Raw genomic sequence first — 22,238 nt, forward strand, 5'->3', positions numbered from 1 at the left:
CTAGAGTAAATATTTAGCAGGCCCCAAACAATGGTGAATGTATCTGATGAGTACGGAGAGGTCAGTTTACAAAAGGAGTCAAAAGGTTGAATTTAATGGTTCAAAGCTGGATCATGTCAGAAGAAACCACCAACTGAAGGTTGTGTAATTATTTTGAAATGGTGGGATTCTGGGGGAACATTGCCACATTTTGTCTCAGTAGAGCTTTTTTATTTTTTGCAGAGGCCTGCTCAAGACTGAAGTTGAAAATGTTGAGTAATATGGAGTGTACGTGTACTGATGCATAGAAAACACATTTCACACGTGAGCAGCAAAGGTTACATCAGTAAATCCTATAAATATGCCAACTGCCTAAAGGGGGTTTGCAGAGAAGTGTTTCTTTCTCCCATACCTGTCTCTACAACGTTAACCTTTTTTTTTTCTTTTTCAAATGTTTTATTAGTTTGTGGATCTGGAACGTCAAACATAATCTGTTAAGGGAATACGTGTGTGGTTTCCATCGCAGATAAGCGCGCAAGCCTTTTGAAACAGCTGTATTTATCTTAGAAACTTTTTGGTGCTGCCGCAGGGTTTCTCCTCTGTGCTGCCAAAACTCACTGAGTTGATTTATTTTTCACACATAAAGTTGTACTGTTGCCAATTTTTCATTACAGCTTGTCTGTGTAGTTGATCAGGTTTCACTTGACTTTCGAAACACTGGTTGATTGTTTTGAGCATTGTACAGAAGACTGTAGTTTGGCTTTACAAATGTATCTTGATATATTTAGCTATAAACACAAGATTTTGTATTTTGAATATATATATATTTATGTGTATACATGTATACACAGACTGAGTACAACAACATTACTTTTGGGCTTTGTTATTTTTATGGTCAGAGGTCATATCATCCATTACATCCATGAAGCTCTGACTCTAGCCCTGCTGTGTTCTTTTCTGCAACATAAGACTCACTGTCTTCAGGTAAACAATATATGTCATGTAAATGCAAAACAGGAACAGAATTTGCCTTACATAGATATGAGGAAGAAAGCCTGTTGTTAAGAAACTGCTTTGGCTGTAATATTCTTACTATTTGTTAATTATTTGTATGTGTATTTTAAAGGCACACATTACATATCCCCCTCTATTATGTCAATCTGATACCTTGTACTAGAGTTTAACAATCAAGAAAATGCTTTACCACTTTTAAAAAAAAATGTGTACATACATTTTTGTATGTAATAAATGTTAGAATAGCATTGTAGAATGCTTAGGTTGCATTTCCCTCCAGGGATGGACTTATACATACACCTAATACACCCTTATCTTTTCGTACGCAGAATTCAGCTCATTGTAATGGGTAAAGACACCTTTCAAAGCAGTTAAAATTACAATTACAATGGTTTATTTCCTACATTTGACCAGTATGGAAATGTTGATATGTCATGGTATGAAAAATGCAAGTAACTACATCATTTCCAACAGTTCTGCTAAATAGAATTATGTTTGAAACAAAAGAAATGACATTTTGGGGGAAGGAGGATTATCCCTGGATGCAACAGCAGGGGGCAACAAAGAGCGGAAACACATAGCTGAAGCCTGTCTCACTTTCTCCACCCACTGTGAGGGCAGGTAGGGACGTATAGTGCAGCAGGGTTGCAGCACTCAGACACAGGAGTTACTGCTCTGATACTCTTCTCTCCGTCTCATCCCAACAACTCTGTGACTCAGCCCTGAGTCTGGATGTTTACGCTTTTCTTACAGTTTTATGAGTTTGGAATGCACATTTCCTGAACTGAGGCTGCTGTAATGAGATGTAAGTATATCTGATTGCTGCTTGTGTGTCTGCTTTAACTTTAAACTGTCCAACCTTAGACATAAACTAATCTCAAATGACTACATTTTCAAGCCTCTGTCCTAGGTTCAGTTTGGGCTCTTATCTTGCTGTTGTGGGAGCCAACGTGCCGGGGAGATGAGATTTCTTCCAGCACAGGTAGGTAATGGGTCAGTGGGTTTGGACAGGGTGTTTTAAATCCTGGATTGTTATCTTATTATCTGTCAGTTCGAGCACTTGTTTTAATATCAGATACAGGAAATATATGTGCAGGAGGGTGAACAATGTGCTTAAGTGCTTGTTTTCTTTAACCCTGTGGTTTTATCAGGTCTTCCTTTTAAACAAGTTAAGCTGCCAAAGACTTGTAGGCATTCCCATATCCGTGATAACGAAGACAGGTCCCAGCAGGCCTATTGTCAGTACAATAACATGCAAGAATAACATGCAAGAAGGAGCAATTTTAAAAAAGAAAACGTATTCAGGGTCATGTTTTAAGGCTTATTTTTCTTTCATAGTTGATTCAAATTAGGGAAAACTAGCATTCACAAAATTGGATACAGTAATTTTTAACATTAAAGCCTCCCAAACAGACTTGTCTTGCCTGACCTGATGCCAGACATGCAGCCTGACCTGTACAATGACCACCATCCCCTCCTCTCACACCCTTATATACACAATAGGCCCCCCTGGTTCAGGGTGATGTTATCAGCCCTCACAATCCTGGAAAAGGAGTTCCACTGCATTCTTCTGCTCTGATCACTACTTGAGAGATTTGGTAATTTCCACAGGTGTGAGTAATTTGTCATGCTAGTGTTACTTTTAAAGTTTTTATGGGCAGCATTTAATTAAGTAACCCTTATTAGAACAAAAACACTTAGCTTGATATAAGTCTACCACTAGCATAAACCCTTTGTCAAGAGGCCAGTTCGGGTTGTTTGTGTTATACTCTGGGGTTAGTTGTCTCACTTTTGAATCCCTTATAAATTGCTTATGACTGAAACCATAGATGTGAACCATGTTTATTTTTTGCAAACATCCTCATTGATATAAATGAAAATTCATAGTATTGAATCCAATATTTTATGCTTAAGGGTTAATGCTAGTTACCAAGTCTCAAGCTAGCAATTGAAAATGAGACCACATTCAAAGCTATTACTTTCATCTTTTTTAACATGAGCTTGTTAATGAAATGCCACACAGAAACTTAAATGACAAACAGAACTCCAACATGGGAAATTACTCTGACCCTTGACAATCCCTAAATGTTTTTCCACACCAGCTAGCTAGCAATTAGCATGAAAGCATGGAATGCCATGAAACAATGCTCTCTAGCATCAGCCCCCCTAAGAAAAGGACTGCAATTATTTCTGAATCACATGATGTCTCATCATGATTATGGCCAACAGAAAGACTCCGTGTTTTTACATCATGTTGCGTCACATGGGAAAAGTTTTTTCCACTAAATACTGTCCCAATCAAAGTGATCCATTTCCTTCTATCAGCTGGATTTGACTCAGTTTGTCCTGTTCAATCAGATTCTATCCATTCAGTTTACATAGCATTTGGATGAGGTTACTTATGTGTTGAGTTTGCTGCTAGGAGACAGAGAAGGATTGGGCTGCGTGGGCAGGAGAGGCATGTTTTTGCATGTAAAGGGACGCACGCGTGTATATGTCCTCTGTAGAATTGCCTTTTGTCTGAGGAGATCTCCTTTCACATGGAGGTTTTAGAGTTTTGGGTTATGTTGCCCCCGGAACTATTCTCTGATATAATGACCTAAAAGCTATCAATGTTAGGATGAAGGGATGTCTGATACAAAGAATCCAGTCTGATATCTAATTTCTTTGGTTAAGGATGATTTGTATCATGATACTTAAACTGGCATGTATGAAATGTGCCTGTTGTATCCTGTCAGTATGCCTACTAAACAACCCCCTCCCCTTTGCCTATCTGTGTAAGAATAAAATAATTTTCATATGGCTGACAAAAAAACGCCAAACATTTTGTCTTTTTTGTTTAAAGGAATTATGAAGGAATATACACGTATTCATATTTTAGTTGGTCTTACATCTGTTTACATTAATAATCCAACTTTAGAGTTGTTTTCTCCTTAGAGCTTAATTTCCTAAAGGAATATTTTGACATTTTGGGGAATACATTTCCAACACTAATTCCCCCAAAAAGTAAGGTGCTGTGTAAAATTTTGATAAAAACAGAATTTGATGGTTTGCAAATCATCTGAAACCCATGTTTACTCAAAATTAATGCAAAGACAACATACCAAATGTTGAAATTGATAAAAACGAATGTTTTATGAAAAATATATACTCATTTTAAATTTGATGCCAGCAACATTCAAAAAAGAATTATGGCAAAGACAGGAAACACTGAAAAAGTAATGCTGTAGACAAAACCTAGGAGAACATCATTTGCAAGAGGTTAGTAACATCACTGGATTCAAAAATGGTATTCTAGAGAGGCTGAGTCTCTCAGAAGTAAAGATGGAAAGAGGTTCCCCACTTTGTAAGAGACTGCGTGAGCAACAAGTTCATTGAATAGAAAAATAAATCATGATATACTCCTTAGTGTAGAATTGCAATGAATTTATGGATTTACATCATCTACAGTGCATATCATTAAAATGTTCAGAGAATCTGGAGAAATCTAGGGACAAAAGAGAAGAGACCGAAAACCAATACTGGATGGACATGATCTTCAGGCCCTCAGTCAGCACTGCATTACAAACAGGCATGACTCTGTAGTGGAAATCACTGCATGGGCTCAAAATTACTTCTGAAAACCTTTGTAAACAAAGTTTGTCCCTGCATCCAAAAATACAAGTTAAAACTGTACCATCCCAAGAGGAAATCATTATTTAAATGTGATTCAGAGCTGACTTCTCTGGGCTGTAAGACCATTAAATATGGACTGATGTGAAGAGGAAAACTGTCCTGTGATATGCCACTTAAAAATGTTACTTGTTTTTTGGTAATCATGGGCCCTGTGTCCTCTGCTCTTAAGAGAAAAGGGGCCTGCCGGCCAGCTTCTTATCAGCGTGCAGTTCAAAAGCTTGCATCTGTGATGGTGTGGGTATTCAGTAGTGCCCATGGCATAGGTAGCACAAGTGGGAAGGCACCATTAAAGTGTGTAGAAATGGGAATATTTAGTGATATCTAGTGGACAGATTCTGAATTGAATGCTCGGTACGAGTGTCATATAATAACCTTAAGGTATGTATGTATGTATGTATGTATGTATGTATGTATGTATGTATGTATGTATGTATGTATGTATGTGTGTACGAATGTATGTACGTATGTATGTACGTATGTATGTACGTATGTATGTATGCATGTATGTATGTATGTATGTATGTATGTATGTATGTATGTATGTATGTATGTATGTATGTGTGTGTGTGTATGAATGTATATATGTATGTATGTATGTATGTATGTATGTATGTATGTATGTATGTATGTATGTATGTATGTATGTATTCATGTATGAATGCATGAATGCATGAATATATATATGCATGCTTGTATGCATAGATACATGTATGCATGTATTTTTGAAGGGTAGGTAAGACTTTGTAATCAAACAAATAATTTATTCAATTAAGTTATTGTCCAGAAACTTGCTCTGGGAGCATGAATTAAATGGAATTACCATGGTTGTGGATGGCAGATGTTATTTTAATCAAAATGGGTCCGGAGGGTTAAATCTGAAGTTTCATGTCTGGCTGAAAGACATATTTTTTTTATATCATACAAATTCAGGAGTGGTGATCCCATGTCCTGCTTACACAGATGATAACATCTGGGATGAACACATGGGATCTTAATCAAGTTATACTTTAAACATGTCACGTAAACATTTGACCTCTACTGCAATGCAAAGTAACATATATGATCTGCTTGCCTGACATTCTTTACTTTTTTCCCCCAGCAGTCCCTCACATGAACTCTTCTTGTTTTCCACAGTGAACCCATGCTGTTATTTCCCCTGCCAGCACTGGGGTGTGTGTGTAAGATATGATGAGGACAAGTATGAGTGTGACTGCACTCGCACCGGCTATTATGGAGAAAACTGCACTGTCCGTGAGTCCAATTATCCTTGCGTGACCACTTCTCATATCCGCCTGTATTATTGAACTCTTAAAGAATTTCAAGTATTCCGTTATGCTTTCACATAAAAAGGGAAGAGTTAGAAGATAGGCTGACTATTTCATTTTGTTGTTGTAAGGAAGTACGGCTACAAAGCGGCTTGCTTACTGAGTTTGGACTTCTTGTCTAGACCCAAATATTTGCAAAAGTTGGAGGAACAAGAGAAAATACCAGAAAGAGGTCAGCCAGGTCAGAGCTGTTTAGTCACTTTACTGAATGGCCTATAAATTTTGCTTCATGGTCTGCTTCTCATTAACAAGGGATCTTTACAAACTAGAGTGCTTAATCAGATGGGATATGTTTGGCTGACAGTTATGCAGTTACGTCACACTCATGAGAGATTAAACAATTAGCCGTTGCTTAGAAAGTGTATAGAAAAAAATAATGAAGTTGGTTGAAGAGGGAATGGAAAAGACATTCAAAGTCAAACAGGGATAATGGAAATAGTCTGTGATAACATTTAGTTGAAATGATGTGTTCAAAAATATGAATATGAATTTAAGCACAAAGTTTATTCAGATTCAACTCAGCTTTTTAGGGTTTATTAGTTCAATAAAGGTTCTGTAAACCATAATTTTAGTGGTTTCATATTTCCTGCATTGATAAAACCTTTAATCTTTCAGATTAGGGGTTATCACATGAATCTTTAACTTCTCCCCGGTTAAAGGAACTTTGTAGCATGATTCAGCTACTTGTTTAGCTTTTCAACCCACAATTTTATGAGTGGGCTTCATCCCACCAACCTCAATGTGTCATTTGTGACCAAAGCAGGCACATTTTCTGTGACATATTGCTCAACCAACTTTCTGTGAACTTTCTTTTCAGCACAAAAAAGCATACAGACATAGTTAGCACCTAGCCTGCTCTGAACCGAGTGGGGTTATCTGGCTGCTAAGGAGCCAGAAATTTCTCTTGTGGGTGGTAGAGATAAATAAAATGTCCACTTGACATGTTGATATTTAATACCAACATGCCAGTGATAGCGTGTTGATGTTATGCTCACAGTTACATTCTACTTCACTAAAGTAGCACAAAAAAAAGGGTCACTGGGTCTTAAAGAAATAGCCTGATGGTGTAGCTTAACTGTTTTTCACTGACAATCCACTGATAATATCAATACCCCAATCATAACTGAATGACTGATATGGAGTTGCAGCAAGTTAGCTTAGATAATGAATGCCATACAGTTTAACATACAGCTAATTAAAAGGGAAATTAAAAATGTAAACTGAAATATTTAATGTATGCCTTTCTGGGCCACTTAATTGTGGCCCTGGAGTTGTTGCCTACTTGTCTAGTTGATCATCTGACCTTCCCAGTTGATGCCAAAACTCAGAGCCTGATAATCAGACTGAACTGCCTTTTCTATTTAGTCCATTCAATCAACCGCTAAGCAATTCAGGGAAGTGGGTGGCAAATCAGTTGTTTGAAACAAGCTCAATCTTGTTGGACCATAACACAATGATTTTATCCTGAGTGAATTTCCACTCTGAATTCCCAGCTGCCTGTTCTTCCAGTAACAGGACTGTTTTTTTAATGTCTCCTCCCACCACAGCGGAGTTTTGGAGCAGAGTACATCATTTCTTGAAGCCCAGCCCAGATGTGGTGCATTACATACTCACTCATTTCCGCTGGCTGTGGGACATCATCAACTACACCTTCCTACGGGACGTTCTCATGCGGCTGGTCCTAACAGGTCATGAGTCAGTAATTCATTCAGAGAAATTCATCCAGTGTTTAATTCAACATATTAAATATTCTTTCCTTTTTAAATAAACAGCTAGGTCCAACTTGATTCCCAACCCTCCAACTTTCAACTCAAAATACAACTATCTCAGCTGGGAATCCTACTACAATCTGAGCTACTACACTCGGATTCTGCCCCCAGTGCCAGAGGACTGTCCAACACCTGTGGGGGTCAAAGGTTAGCCATGTTTGAACCTTAAAATGTTTGTGTTATCAATGGATTAAAAGTGAATTCTACTAATTCAGTACACTACCTGTTGTTAAGCACCAAATGCTAAACAAAGATAGCTGGCAGATGATGGAGATAGTAAGACAATTAGTGTCCAGTCCAAAGCTAGGCCTGACCCTGGACAAGAAAAGAGCATTGTTGGCTGGAATTATGGCTGGAAAAAAACTAGTGGCCACACGTTGGAAACCTCCACACTCACTCTCTTTCCGAGCATGGGTTCTGACATATTTGGACATTGTTTATTTGGAGTTGTCAATAGCCAGAGTCCACAGAGCAAAAGACTCTGCCATACAGGCTTGGTATTCACTTTTAACGAGCCTCCTTGGGTTTCAGGAGTAACATGTAACTGAGGTTTGTAGTTCTGGATCCAGGGAATGGGTGGGTTTTATTCTGGGTTTGTTTTGTTTTGTTTTGTGTGCGTGTTTTTTATATATGTATATTATATTAACTCATTATGATTATTACTATCATTATTATTCTATCTTAATTGTGTATTCATGGTATTTGTGTATAAGCCTTTATTTAGGTATGTGAAAATGTACTCTATTTTTTGTGATCTCCATATGTCTATTCATACTTTATTTTTTTTTACTTTATCATATAGAAAAAAAAAAATGTAAAAATGTTATCTAAAAAAAAAAGGACAATTAGTGGAATAATTAGCATGTGATCAAATGCACTGTCATCTTAATTACGTGCTTCCTTGGTGACACAATTGCTGATAAAGATATGCTGTATTATTAATAGTTTAAATATAAACATCTTCGTCCTTTTTGTGTATTTTTAAAAACAGTTTTATATTTTGGATTAAATATGCCTAGTGGGAAGATACGTGTGGTAAGATTAGTGTTGTAGTAAGATATGTGGAGTAAAAGCAAAACTGTTGAAAATGAACACAAAACAATTTTAGTAGAAGTAGTAAGTAGCATAAAATAGAAATATGCAGACACATTACAGATGCATATGTTTCACCATTCAATTATTTGAAACAAGAATGTTAATGTGTGGCAGTGTCAATAATGTGCAATGCCAAACATCACTTTTGTTTAGAGTTGTTCCATTATAGCTGAGATCCTTTACCTTAGGAACATGCATGAAAACTGTATAACCTTGAAGGGTTCAGAAGTGCAGTGTGATATGTAAACTTTATCAGCAGTGTTTTCATAGACATACTTTTTCAGTATTATGACTAGAGGTGTTGTGTATCTCTGTTTTGCCCTGTGCTGTGTTGACGCTGTCATGTTTCTGTTTAGGCAAGGCTGGGCTTCCTGACCCTGAGCTGTTGGTTGAGAGACTGCTGAAAAGGAAGAAGTTCAGACCCGACCCACAGGGCTCCAACCTCATGTTCGCCTTCTTTGCCCAGCACTTCACCCATCAGTTCTTTAAGACCTACAATCGTATGGGTCTTGGCTTTACTAAGGCTTTGGCTCATGGGGTTAGTCCATCTCGAGCTATTTTACACTTAATAAGAATAATGAACATTATTTGAATTGCACTTTGTAGGCTTTGTCTTTAATAGAAAAAGCAGTAAAAACACAATATTGTGAAAACTGGATAATGATATAAAAAGGCTAGAGAGGTGATATTTAAGGTTGCTAGAATACAAAGCAGGTGTCCACATGTGAAATGGAAGAACACACGTGCCACTGTACTTAAACCTGTAAGAAATATAGATTACCTTTTTAAAGAGGGTCATATGCTCTTTTGCTGAGGGTTAATAAGTTCCACTCTCATATTTGTGGTAATTATATATATATATATATATAATTAATTAGCACATTTCTATATGTGAGTGTGTGTTTGTTAAGATCACTTTTTATCGCATATGAGATAATAAAAGGGGTTTTGAAAATAATGTATTAATGCTGAGCCACAAATTGTAACAGGAAGCCCACTTTGATTTTTTTTGGACAAAAACAGGTGGATGCAGGGCATGTTTACGGAGACAACCTTGAACGTCAGCTCAAGCTCAGGCTTCACAAAGATGGAAAACTTAAATACCAGGTAAAAGAATCAAAACTGTGAATACAGACTAGTCTTAATATTTCAAATCAAAATTCTAAGTAATCATGTCCCTAGGGCATAGTAAGCCATTATTTTCAGATTTTTGCAAATAAAACAATCTATGTTTCCCAGATTTTGCTGTGTTTTCCTTGAGAGATTTGTCATAGGTTATAGATGTAATTTTCCTAAATCTCATTGCGTCTTTAATGGTTTGTTGATGCAAGAATATGCGTAATACTTGTATCAAATTTTAATCAATAATTATTGGTTATTGCTTTTTCCATCAGCTAATTGATGGCGAGATGTTCCCTCCCTCTGTAATTGATGTACCTGTTAGGATGAGCTACCCTCCTGGAGTCCCTTTTGAGAATCAGATTGCTATTGGTCAGGAAGTGTTTGGGCTCCTTCCTGGTTTGGGAATGTTTGCTACACTCTGGCTGCGGGAGCATAACCGAGTGTGTGACATCCTGAAGGCAGAGCATCCCACATGGGATGATGAACAGCTGTTCCAGACCACACGCCTCATCATCATCGGTGAGCTGGACCCTTTTATAAAAGAAAAATGTTGTTATATGGAGTTATATGACAAAATGAATATCACTATCATAACTGTGAGGTGTTGAATGCACTGATCAGGAGTTGATTACTTTGTGTAGCACAAAGACTGTTATAATGTCTTACTGGTCTGCTCCAAGTTTTAAATTTCCTACGTTTTACAAATCTGAAAATTAGCTATCAGCACTTTATTTGACTCTTTGTATTTGATCAACAAGTACAAAAAGACTATAAACAGTGAAAATCCAGGAAAAATCTGTCAATCTTCAAGTTAAAACACAGCTGAGAGCTCATTAGCTAACATCAGAAAAATGTTAGCCATAAGCCTCTATCTAATCTATACCTCTATATATCTATCTATATTACAGTTAACTAGGAAGTAGTTAAACATTTACATTACCTTTGAAAAAAGGTAAAAGGATTTAAATAGGCTAAACAACAAATACAACAAATAGTTTGTCGGCTACCATCAGGCATTGGCACATGTTACCATTAAACCTCTTCAGGAATGAACACCTTTACTGTTGCATTAGGTAACCAAAAGGTAATGTTAGCATTCAGCCTTGACATGTTCTTTATGCTTAACTGTTTGCTAGAAGGCTATTTCATATTTATAGTTTTACTTTGAAGTATAGCAAAATGTCCCTTTTAACTATAAGGTAACTGTGGAAAGATAACTATTGTCAGTTTCCCTAAGTTAAGAGCAAGACAAAGAGAAAACAATACTACAAAAATAGCTGCCCCCCTACCAAGAAACAGTATAGCTCACTTTGGTTGTTAAACTAGTTAAATATACGAGATAAACCTAGTAATAACTATCTGCATCTTTGGTACTTTTGGCAATAACTAGCTATTTTGTACTCAGTCTAAAAAACAAATTAACCCAACCCATCACTGCTCTAAATTAACAAACCCAAAGGTGGTATTAGTTATTAAATCAACACCCAGCAACAATGCTACTTGCTTGTCACTTGAAGTTTTTTATTAAGTACAGTGTGTTAGCAAACTCCCACATTCGCTCATGACTGTTGATTGTCTTACACTTCACTTTGGTTTGCACCCATTATACTGTGAGTCAGACAGTGGGTGGATTGATTTTAATGTCTCTGCCTTCATCTTTTGTTTCTCCACATGTTTCCCTCAGGTGAGACAATAAAAATAGTAATAGAGGAGTATGTACAGCATCTCAGTGGATACCTGCTGAACCTGAAGTTTGATCCCACCCTGCTGTTTAACTCCCCATTCCAGTATGGGAATCGTATTTCTCTGGAATTCAGCCAGCTTTACCACTGGCACCCCTTGATGCCTGACAGTTTCTTGATTAATGGAGATGAACTGTCCTATACACAGTTTCTTTTCAACACTTCTGTTTTGACACACTATGGCATTGAGAAGCTGGTGGATTCCTTCTCTCGTCAAGCTGCTGGCCAGGTAATGCACCATAAAAATATAGCATAGTATGTTAGCTAAAACTGTGGAAGAGAATTGGTTGTAGTGCTAGTTTCGAACAACCATGGAAAGTATTTTTGGGCCTTCACACTCAACCTTACTGTTTTGTTGGATTTTTATTCTGTTGAGTTCTTGGCATGGTTAAAAGTGATTGGGTGTGATTTGGCTGATATTTTCTATGATGGGGATGACTGAAGCATATCAAAGTGTTTGTCTGAAAAAGAGGGAAAAGAGTGCAATAAGTGTTGCAGCAACAAAACTGTAAGCAAGAACAATATATCGTATGCATCTTTCATTTGAAATAGCCCCAATACACTTCACACTTTACAATTAAAAAAACAAATAGATTATATTGTGAATCATGCAATGTTTTCTACAGATTGGCGGTGGTCATAATATTAATGCGGTGGTGACCAGAGTAGCTGTTGGAGCCATAAAGGAGTCCCGCCAGCTCCGTCTGCAGCCCTTTAACGAGTACAGGAAGCGTTTTAACCTCAAACCATACACATCCTTCAAACAATTCACTGGTAAGTAAAACATTTCTGTGTACAGACCACACAGCACAACTGTCCAGTCATGACTTATGGCTTTTACAAGTCTGTGAAAACAGCTGGACATTCTTGGAATAAATGACATCTGCTTCCTTTGAGGGCGTTTTTTTAAAAGACTGTTCTCCCTTGCTTTCACTGTTACAATGTTGATGTATTCTTAATCACTTGATATTTATGGCTCTAAATGCACAGCTTGGAAGGGTAGATGTGTTTGATATTTATGTTTGCTGTATTTCATGTTTCTCCACCACAACAAAAAATGTGATAGACAAGATACAGAGTATACTGCTATGCTAGTGACACTCTGAGGCTATTGTTATACACAGTTGTGCTCTAACCTCAATGCTACTTTTATATTGCTAACATGCTTACATGGTTTGTGGTGTTAGGGGTAAACATTCTCACCACGTTTACCAGTTTGGTTGAGGTGCTGTAAGTAGAACTTACACCAAAGTATAGATGAGATGAGTTATTATTTGAGAGTGACATGAATCTGAGGACCAATTAACATGGTTATCTTTCAGTAGTTATTGAGGCATTTTTCCTCCACTAAATTGCAATTTGGATGTCATGGTGGCGCTAAGAAGATCCTGAAAGTTTTAAGGATTCATTGTCAAAATAATAAGGAGAATTTTGAGCTTCTGCTCATGCTAAAGTAAAGGTTCGGGGAAAGCCTAAGTTGCAAGCCTTTATCCACTTGTCACCAATCATTAGATTGGCAATCCTTTCAGTGGTTGATAAAATAATGATCTTAAACACCAAAATGTCATTTAAACAGTTTCACCAAAGCTAAGGTATTTTGTATCTTACTGTATTATAGAATGTGTATTACCTATTCAGTTATCATGATCACTTTACTGTTTGACAGATGATGAGGAGATCGCCCAGGAGCTTGAAAAGTTCTATGAAGACATCGATGCTCTTGAATTTTATCCCGGTCTGATGTTGGAGAAAACTCGATCGGGGGCCATATTTGGAGAGAGCATGGTTGAGATGGGTGCACCTTTCTCTCTTAAAGGCCTTTTGGGAAACCCTATATGTTCTCCAGAATACTGGAAGCCTAGCACCTTTGGAGGTAAAGTGGGCTTTGACATACTGAACTCGGCCACACTGAAGAAGCTGGTTTGTATGAACACCAGGACGTGTCCTTATGTAGCATTTAGCTTACCAACCGAGGAGCAAATACAAAAAGAGAACAAGGATGCTAAAGTAAGGACTGATGAGCTATGATCCTTTCAGGAGATTGTGGTTGTGATCCTCATGTGAAGGCTGAAGCTTAAGAAACAAGTGTTGAAGATGCTTGTGTGGAAGAAATGCAGCAACGCATGTTTGAACAGCCCTGGAAAAACTCTCCACCTTAAGTTGCTCCCTCTTCACCTCACATTTGAACAAATACATATGGAAAGATAAACTTGTTTTTGTAAAATGATCTGTGCTGAAGGACCCTAACCCTCCAGTAATAATGAAATGTACTGTGTAGATTTATTTTTTAATAATTATAAAAATGAATATGTATTGAAATATATATCTATAGACAAAGATAATTAGAGTCCGGTCATTTAAATTGGAAGTAATGCAAATATTTTCTTTTCTTTTTTTTTTTTTTTAATTTCTATTCATTGCTCTGTACCTCTCATGTCTCTGCATTCCCATTTCACTTCTCTATTCATGTGAATTCAGTGTTTCTTTTGGCCCAAGTCTGAATACATACAGCAACAGGAGATCCCAGCCGATATCAGTGAAGGATTTTTAATCAACAATATACGTAGCACTGATTTAAATGACATAAACTGAAGCAATTAATATTTAGATAACTAGGGCATACAACATGATAGTATACATGTCAAGGACCAACCAGTAAATAAAACAATCTTTTAAAAAAAATCAGGAATATATAAATCACAAATTGACAAAGCCTATAACAGCCTTTTCTTTCTGTGTGTTGTCTGTTGTTTCTGACCTTAAATAGTTCTGCAATGTTTTCATATTAATTAAAGGGAAGTAAATCCATAGTATTTTATTGACATGGCGGTGAATTTGAAAATGAAATTCGAATGAAGTCAAACTGGGACATTGTTGTACCACCATCTAGTTGTTAAAGTGGGTACTGCATTATAAACCTTCCAGCATTTTCCCTGCATTTTCTACGTCAGTGGGATTAACCATGTTGCCTTCAAGTGATCTCAGTTAAATCCTAACTCTGTTAGAGATTAGTCTCATATTATCACCATATCGTATTAGGATATATATTTGAATAATATTCGTATACAATACAATTACAAACACTAAATATCAGTTCAATTGGTGAATATTGAACGGCTGTGGAATAGTTTAGATGTGTTTTACAAATTTAAAGGCAAGGAAAGGCAAGGCAGCTTTATTTGTATAGCGCATTTCATACACAAGGGCAACTCAATGTGCTTTACATTAAAGCATTAAAAGCATTGGAAACATTCAGACAGGCATAAAAGAACATAATTAAAATGACAAATATAATAAAACAGAAAAGAAAAGGAAAATTAGAAATATATTTTAAAAAATTACATTGAAATTTTAATTTAAAGTGAGTTGAAATAAGCCAAGATAGGAAGGCAGTGGCAAATAAAAAAGTCTTAATCTTTGATTTAAAAGAGGTGAGAGTTGGAGCGGACCTACAGCTTTCAGGGAGTGTCTTCCAGATATGTGGTGCATAATGACTGAACGCTGCTTCACCATGTTTCGTTCTGACTCTTGGGACTGAAAGCAGACCAGTACCTGATGACCTCAGAGGTCGAGGTTGTTCATAAAGTAGTAGCAGATCATAAGTCCTTTAATCCTTGATATATTCTTAAGGTGATAGTAGGCTGACTTTGTAATTGTCTTAATGTGGCTGCTGAAATTAAGGTCTGAGTCTAAGACTACACCAAGGTTTCTGGCTTGGTTTGAACATTTCATCTGTGCAGATTAGAGCTGAGCAGTAACCTTTAACCTTTCTTCCTTGGCTCCAAAAACAATCATTTCAGTTTTTTCTTTGTTTAACTGAAGTAAGTTCTGGCTCGTCCAGTCATTGATTTGTTCAATGCATTTAATCAGTGTTTGTATGGGACTATAATCCCCTGGTGATATGGTGATGTATGTGTGTGTCATCTGCATAAAGTATGACAATAACAGGTGTTTAGGATATATTTACTATCTTCAGAGTTTTTATTAAAAACCAAGGTTGAGCCAACTTATTATTTACATAACCTCAATCAGTAACCAGGCCATATGATTTTTACAGCTTGTGAGAAAATTGTATTATACCAAAACAGTAGACCACATCACTCCAGTTCTTAGATCTCTACACTGGCTTCCTGTCTGTCAGAGAATAGACTTTAAAATCCTGCTGATGGTTTATAAAGCACTGAAAGCTGTAGGTCTGCTCCAACTCTCACCTCTTTTAAATCAAAGATTAAGACTTTTTTATTTGCCACTGCCTTCCTGTCTTAGCTCATTTTAAGTCACTTTAAATTAAAATTTCAATGTAATTTTTTAAAATATATTTCTAATTTTCCTTTTCTTTTCTGTTTTATTATATTTGTCATTTTAATTGTGCTTTTTTAGCTTGTCTGAATGTTTCCAATGCTTTTAATGTTTTAATGTAAAGCACATTGAGTTGCCCTTGTGTGTGAAATGCGCTATACAAATAAAACTGCCTTGCCTTGCCTTGCCTTGCCTTATGTTTCTCTTGCGCTGGTGTTCAAAATTCCGACATTTTCGTGAACCACAAAGGCATCCTGACAGATTAGCAGGAAGGAAGAGTGGACAATTGGGGTTATCGTCTCACTACTACTCGCACAATCAAGGTAGGATGCAATATTGTGGATTCCTCAGTAACTGTAGGTAATATTAGTGTATAACAGATTTTTATTTTTTTTCTGATATGAGCTTGAATCGTTTTAGGGGCTAGCTAACGGTTACTCTATGTGAATGAAGCTAGTGCAATACAAGCTAGCTCAACCTGGCTAACGCTATTTTAGCTCACTTTCACAACCGCTAGCTGGCTTGGCCGGTGTGCTAGTTTGATAAACCCTCTAAGTGGATTGTCTCTATCCTCTCCCATGGAGCAGCCACGCATTTGAGAAAGTAACAGCAATACAGTGGTATGCTACCAATAACTTGTGGACATAGCTATCACAGCTGACACATCGTAGTGGGTTGTTGACAGTTGAAGTGTTGGTTTTAGGCCTTCATCTCCTGTTAACATGCATTTAAAACGTTACATTCAAAGGTAGCGGATAGATATTGTTCACATTGACACCAAATGAAAGTGAAGAGGCGTAAATATCAGTGGATGCATATGTGTACACATTATACATGAGTAAATATCAATGGTAAATGTATAAATAACATTTAATCATACCTGAAGTATAATTAATAGGGATGCACCGATCCTACTTTTTAGGTCCCGATACCGATATTGATACCTGGGCTTTGGTATCTGCCGATACTGATACTAGCCGATCCGACCCTGGTATTGATTTAATAATCTCTATTCCTTAACGTGAGGATAGAATCATGTTTTGGCAACTTCAGGCTTTTCTGACTTGATGGTGTACTGTACCTGGGTTCCAAGTGCTCAACCAGAGGCTGGAATCCCTTAATTTCAAGGATCCGTCTTTCCAGACCCAACTCGGTCGAGGCATGATGGCTGTCTAACATGAGTCTGGTTCTGCCTGAGGTTTCTGCCTGTTAAAAGGAAGTTTTTCCTCGCCACTGTAACTAGCTAAATAATGCGATGTGCAATGCTCATGATGGATTAAGGTGGGGTCAGACTGAGTCTTACCCTGTCTTGAAGTTGGGTCTCTGTTCATAATTTGACAGAGTGGTCTAGACCTCTTATGTTTGTAAAAGCGAGATAAGGTTTGTTGTAATTTGGCGCTATACAAATAAAGATTGATTGATTGATTTGATTGATCCAGAACAATTAAATCCAATGACCTGTCCGTTTTTTCACACTTTGAATCCATTAATAGAAGGTTTCTTGCTTCTTTGCAGTCGGCTACAGCTCACGTAAACTTCTTTCTTTGGGCTCCCATTATATTTTTCAGAGCGACTGCCTTCCATCGAAACAAGAGCGATGTGCATGTTGTTGCAAGATTCTGGCTGAGTTGTTAAGAAAAGAAGCGTGACATGCACTTTAACTGCAGAGCCTCTGTAGTTATCCTCCATCATGCTCCACCGGGCAAAAATGCACAGACAGGCCGGCGCTGATGTTGTAGGAGACACACATGGCTATTGTTAACACAGAAAAGAATAGAACTGAGATGAATAGATCTGCCATATGGATCGGCACTATATATCGGCCTTTTGTCACCGATCTAGCTTTTTGAGTCCGATCTAGCCGACATCCGATACCGGGATTGGTTCGGTGAATCCCTAGTAGTTAATCGTTATAATAATATACCAGAGGAGAAATACATTACGATTGTGGTTGTAACAATATGTTGAAATATAATTTATTGAGGTATGTATGATGTATGAACTGGGTCAAACAATGTGAAGTGGCAGCTATGTAGTAGTAACAGTTCATAATAAATGGTGTCTGTCTATTCTTTATCCATCTGCCCACATGAGCTGGCATTCATCTGGTTTAGTGCATCAGTAAAAGCCTGTAACCCTAAATGTTGTTTATGATACACAGAGGATATTAAGCCATGTATTGTGTAGATGTCCCATTTTTGACATAGCCCTTTGTATCCCACCACGACAGCTTGGGTGCCTTCAGCCTGGATTATAATGCTCCACTGACTAATGTGCTTTGCAGAACTATTATGAGACAAACCTGATAATGTGTAAAGGTTTTTAATAGGGGTGCAACGATACACAAAATACACGGTTCGGTGTGGTTCGATACATTTTTGTCACAGTTCGATACGTTTTTGATACAGAAAAAGAGAAATTTCCATGCCTTTTTTTACTTGTAGTTTATTGAAATTACCAACATTTGTTTCATCTCAAAAGCACAGTTTTTAAATTAAATTAAATGCATCAGGGCCAGCTATACCTGACACATGTTCTGCTGTGCATGGTGGTGGTGGGGGGGGTGTATGAGTATCTGTCTGCGTGTGCATCTGCCGTGCGCGATACAGAGAGCAGAGGAGAATTGTGAATGTGCAACCATGTAGAGACAGAAATGACATCCCGTCATGTAAATAAGATAAATAAGATAAGGATATTTAGTCTGTTAAATAAAAGAACAAGGTATAAACCAGATCTATGAGAAAGGGAACCTTAAATCACTTCTGGTGCGGGTGCACCCCCGATATAACAGCAGGGGAAACACTGTCCAGTATCAGGCTGAAGTTTTACACAGCATGCAGTGTAAGACCACAAGTAATGCATATACGCACTTTAAAAACACATCACCCAGTCTAGCATCACTACAGGACCACGGAACAACTCTGCTCTGCAACCAAAGAGGACACTTGTGCTTCCATTTCGTGCGGGTGCGCGCTCACACACACATCCGTGAACATATGAACCAAGCAGACCGTCGTATGGTGAAATATATATTTCCATATGAAGTTAGAACAAAAACAGTTAAAACAAACGAGACCAGCTAGACCTGCACTCAACAATGCAGCCCGGAGGAGTCGAGCGCAGAACCACTGAACTTTCAGCACAGAGCGCCTCCTCAGAAGTTGATAAAATAAATATAAAATTGCGTATTGTTCGGTTCATAGGGCGTACCGAACCGTGTCCACTGTATCGAACGGTTCGATACAGATACACATATTGTTGCAGCCCTAGTTTTTATATATAAGGATTGACTGATGAAGCAAATGCATTGCCTCTCATTCAATTACAATGCTTTGCAAGTTATTAGTCAAATTGTCTGACAATGTGGGGGTTAACCTCTCTAACTTATACTTCGCCTGTACATCTGTTGTCTAAAGTCTCTCATCTGAGTCAATTAAATTGTTGAAAATTTAGAAATCTTAAAATCGATGATTAATTTTAGATTAAGCTGGATTCAAACATTTTTTTATGAAGATACTGTATTATGATGCTCAGCCTTTTATAAAATCATTAAAGTGTCCATTTTTTTTTTTTTTTTTAGCTGAGAACATATTTATATAGGTAGTAGTGCTGTTAATCAATGTGGGTCTTGATCCAGGAGTTGAGCATTAAGTATTAAAAATCCTCAAATTGTGTTGAAAATGTGTGTAGAGACTGCCATCTGCAGGTTGAACCCTAACTACTGCAATGGAGTTTTTCTAATGGCTGGCTGAGTTCACTGTGACAAATTTGGTACTTTAGTCTGAAATCGTACCCTTTATAATCTACCTCACCACATTCCACAAACTCCAGCCCTGTCCAAATGTATACATTGATGTTCCAATAGCTTTTATTTTTTAAATCCCTGGATTTAAAAAAAATCCTTGAACCTCTGGGGTTTTGTTACCCTTTAAGTTTAATGTTATGTCTCCACAAAGTATTTTCAATGAGTTACCTTGATGCTCTTACCTATTGATAACTGCTCCCCTCAGGTAAGCCACCATCATGACGACTCTGGATGACAAGATTTTGGGAGAGAAGCTGCAGTATTATTACAGCAGCAGTGAAGATGAAGGCAGTGATAATGAGGATGAGGATGGGGAGAAAAAGACCATCCGGGATGCTAATATCAATGAACCTGAGATAGATTACAGTGCTGATGGAAGTGCGGTCAACACAGGTACTAATGCAAGAACACACACCTAAAAAATGTACTGATAAGACCAGTGTGCATACTTTGTACAATAATAAACAAAAAGGGTAATAAGAGGGCAAGGTACGATGCTAATAGTGACACTGGCTGTTTTTTTTTTTCTTCCTAGGACCAAAGGGGGTAATCAATGACTGGAGGAAGTACAAGAAGTTGGAAGTGGAGCAGAAACAAGAGCAGAAGAAAGAGATGGAGAGACTGATCAAGAAGCTGTCGATGACCTGCCGCTCCGAACTTGACCTGGAAAAAGACAAAGAGAAGCAGAAAGAGTTGAAGGAAAAACTTAAAGGCAAAGTAAGTTGTGTGTGGATAATATGCATAATGTAAAGACTTCTTGTCCCAGTACATAACTCCTGAAAATGGAAACTGTCCTTTTTTTTTTCATCAGATCAAAACAAAAAAAGTCAGTGTGATTTATCAGTGGATAGGTACATTCTTTACCTATTAAACAAGAGACAGGCTAGATGTTAAATCTGTCTTTAGTTTTTTGGTAAGTGAAGCCCCTGCTATTTGTCTTTTATAATTTTCCTCTTTGACCCCCCACAGATGACCATGCAGGAGTATAATATGCTCCAGGAAGAAGAGGATGACGAGGACTTCCTTCAGCATTACCGTATGCAGCGCATTGAGGAGATGCGGCGTCAACTCGGCCGTGGCAAGCGCTTTGCACAGGTCTACGAGCTGAACAGCGGAGAGGACTTCCTCGAGGCTTTGGACAAGGAGGACAAGAGCACGCTGGTCATGATCCACATCTACGAGCCAGAGGTCCCGGGCTGCGAGGCCATGAGTGGCAGCTTAATGTGTCTAGCTCAAGAATACCCGCTGGTCAAGTTCTGCAGCGTTCGCAGCTCGGCCATCAGCACCAGCGCTCTGTTCAGAGACAGCGCTCTGCCTGCTCTGCTTGTTTACAAAGGAGGGGACTTGATTGGAAACTTTGTGCGGCTCACAGACCAGCTCGGAGAAGATTTCTTTGCTGTGGACGTGGAAGCCCTGCTGCAGGAGTATGGCCTGCTGCCCGACAAAGTCCCGGTAGACAGGAAGACAGTTCGCAATGGAGCAATCGTACAGAACACTGTGAGCGATGATGACTCTGACCTCGATATAGACTAAAGCCATAATATTCTTGATGCTTTATAAAATTGGAAAGTTTGTGTGAACAGTCTGCATGGACCATAGATTACTTTTAATTTATATGACCCCCTTAAGGAAGACAGACAGAATTTAAAATATATCACTAACATAACGACATTTGCAAAAAATTGCAATTGTATCAGAGCTGAAAGTAATTACAAATTCACCATCATGATATCAATCCCGGTTGAACGTAAGAAATATTGAATCATTGAAGCTTTTGTTTTACCAAGTCAGAAAGATGTGTTAACTTTATTGTTTTGTGACTGTCAATTATTTATTCATTGTATGCAAATTAAATACACATTCCTCTTTGCTTCATGCTTGTCTATACTATTATGAATCACTGTAGTATTAGAAACCTTTCAGATAAAGATAACTTGGAGTTAATTTTCTAACTTTTATATGTGGTGTTACATTTCAGACAGTGGAAAAATAAAGAATATTCAGACACACTGCCTACTTTGTTTTAATCGATAGGATCAAAAAGATTAAAGCTGCAACATACAGTTGAATCAAATGACTAAGAGTATTGGAAAAATAGACAGTGCATATGTGCTGTCATCCAGTTCTCAGGCATGTGATAGGCTTCGAACAAAAACAGGAACCTTCCAACTAATACTCGCACACAATCAATCAATCTTTATTTGTATAACGCCAATGTATAAATAATGTACATAGTATCTGTGATGTCACTCATCTGTTCCTGAGCGCTGGTTTGAAGCCAATCGGCGGCAGGAGCCGTACTGGAAATGCTGAACTCAGCCTAACTGCTGGCGAGCTAGTGTGAGGTAAAGAGGCAACATCAAGACAAGATACAATCCAGTCCCCTCTCCCAGGACTCAATTTTATCTCATCT

The 22,238-nt window shown here is 37.8% G+C and overlaps 1 protein-coding gene across 1 annotated transcript; it reads left to right on the forward strand.

Moving 5' to 3' along the window:
• The first annotated feature begins 1,648 nt into the window (after positions 1-1,648).
• LOC117831475 (prostaglandin G/H synthase 1-like) lies at positions 1,649-21,832 on the forward strand. The gene is made up of 14 exons (XM_034710183.1): positions 1,649-1,798; positions 1,892-1,975; positions 5,803-5,919; positions 7,541-7,681; positions 7,766-7,909; positions 9,214-9,395; positions 9,881-9,964; positions 10,252-10,498; positions 11,664-11,950; positions 12,348-12,495; positions 13,388-13,742; positions 20,034-20,218; positions 20,361-20,542; positions 20,795-21,832. The coding sequence occupies exons 1-14, from the start codon at positions 1,792-1,794 to the stop codon at positions 21,356-21,358; spliced, it is 2,727 nt and encodes a 908-aa protein (XP_034566074.1). The 5' UTR covers positions 1,649-1,791; the 3' UTR covers positions 21,359-21,832.
• Positions 21,833-22,238: the final 406 nt, after the last annotated feature.

This window comes from Notolabrus celidotus, chromosome 19 (assembly GCF_009762535.1).
Source record: "Notolabrus celidotus isolate fNotCel1 chromosome 19, fNotCel1.pri, whole genome shotgun sequence".
In the NCBI taxonomy this organism is placed as follows: Eukaryota; Metazoa; Chordata; class Actinopteri; order Labriformes; family Labridae; genus Notolabrus; species Notolabrus celidotus.

Excerpts from the sequence above, each read along its gene's own strand:
- LOC117831475 (XM_034710183.1), top strand. Across the intron at positions 7,682-7,765 it reads CATGCGGCTGGTCCTAACAG|CTAGGTCCAACTTGATTCCC; the intron begins GTCATGAGTCAG and ends TTAAATAAACAG. Across the intron at positions 11,951-12,347 it reads CTCGTCAAGCTGCTGGCCAG|ATTGGCGGTGGTCATAATAT; the intron begins GTAATGCACCAT and ends TGTTTTCTACAG.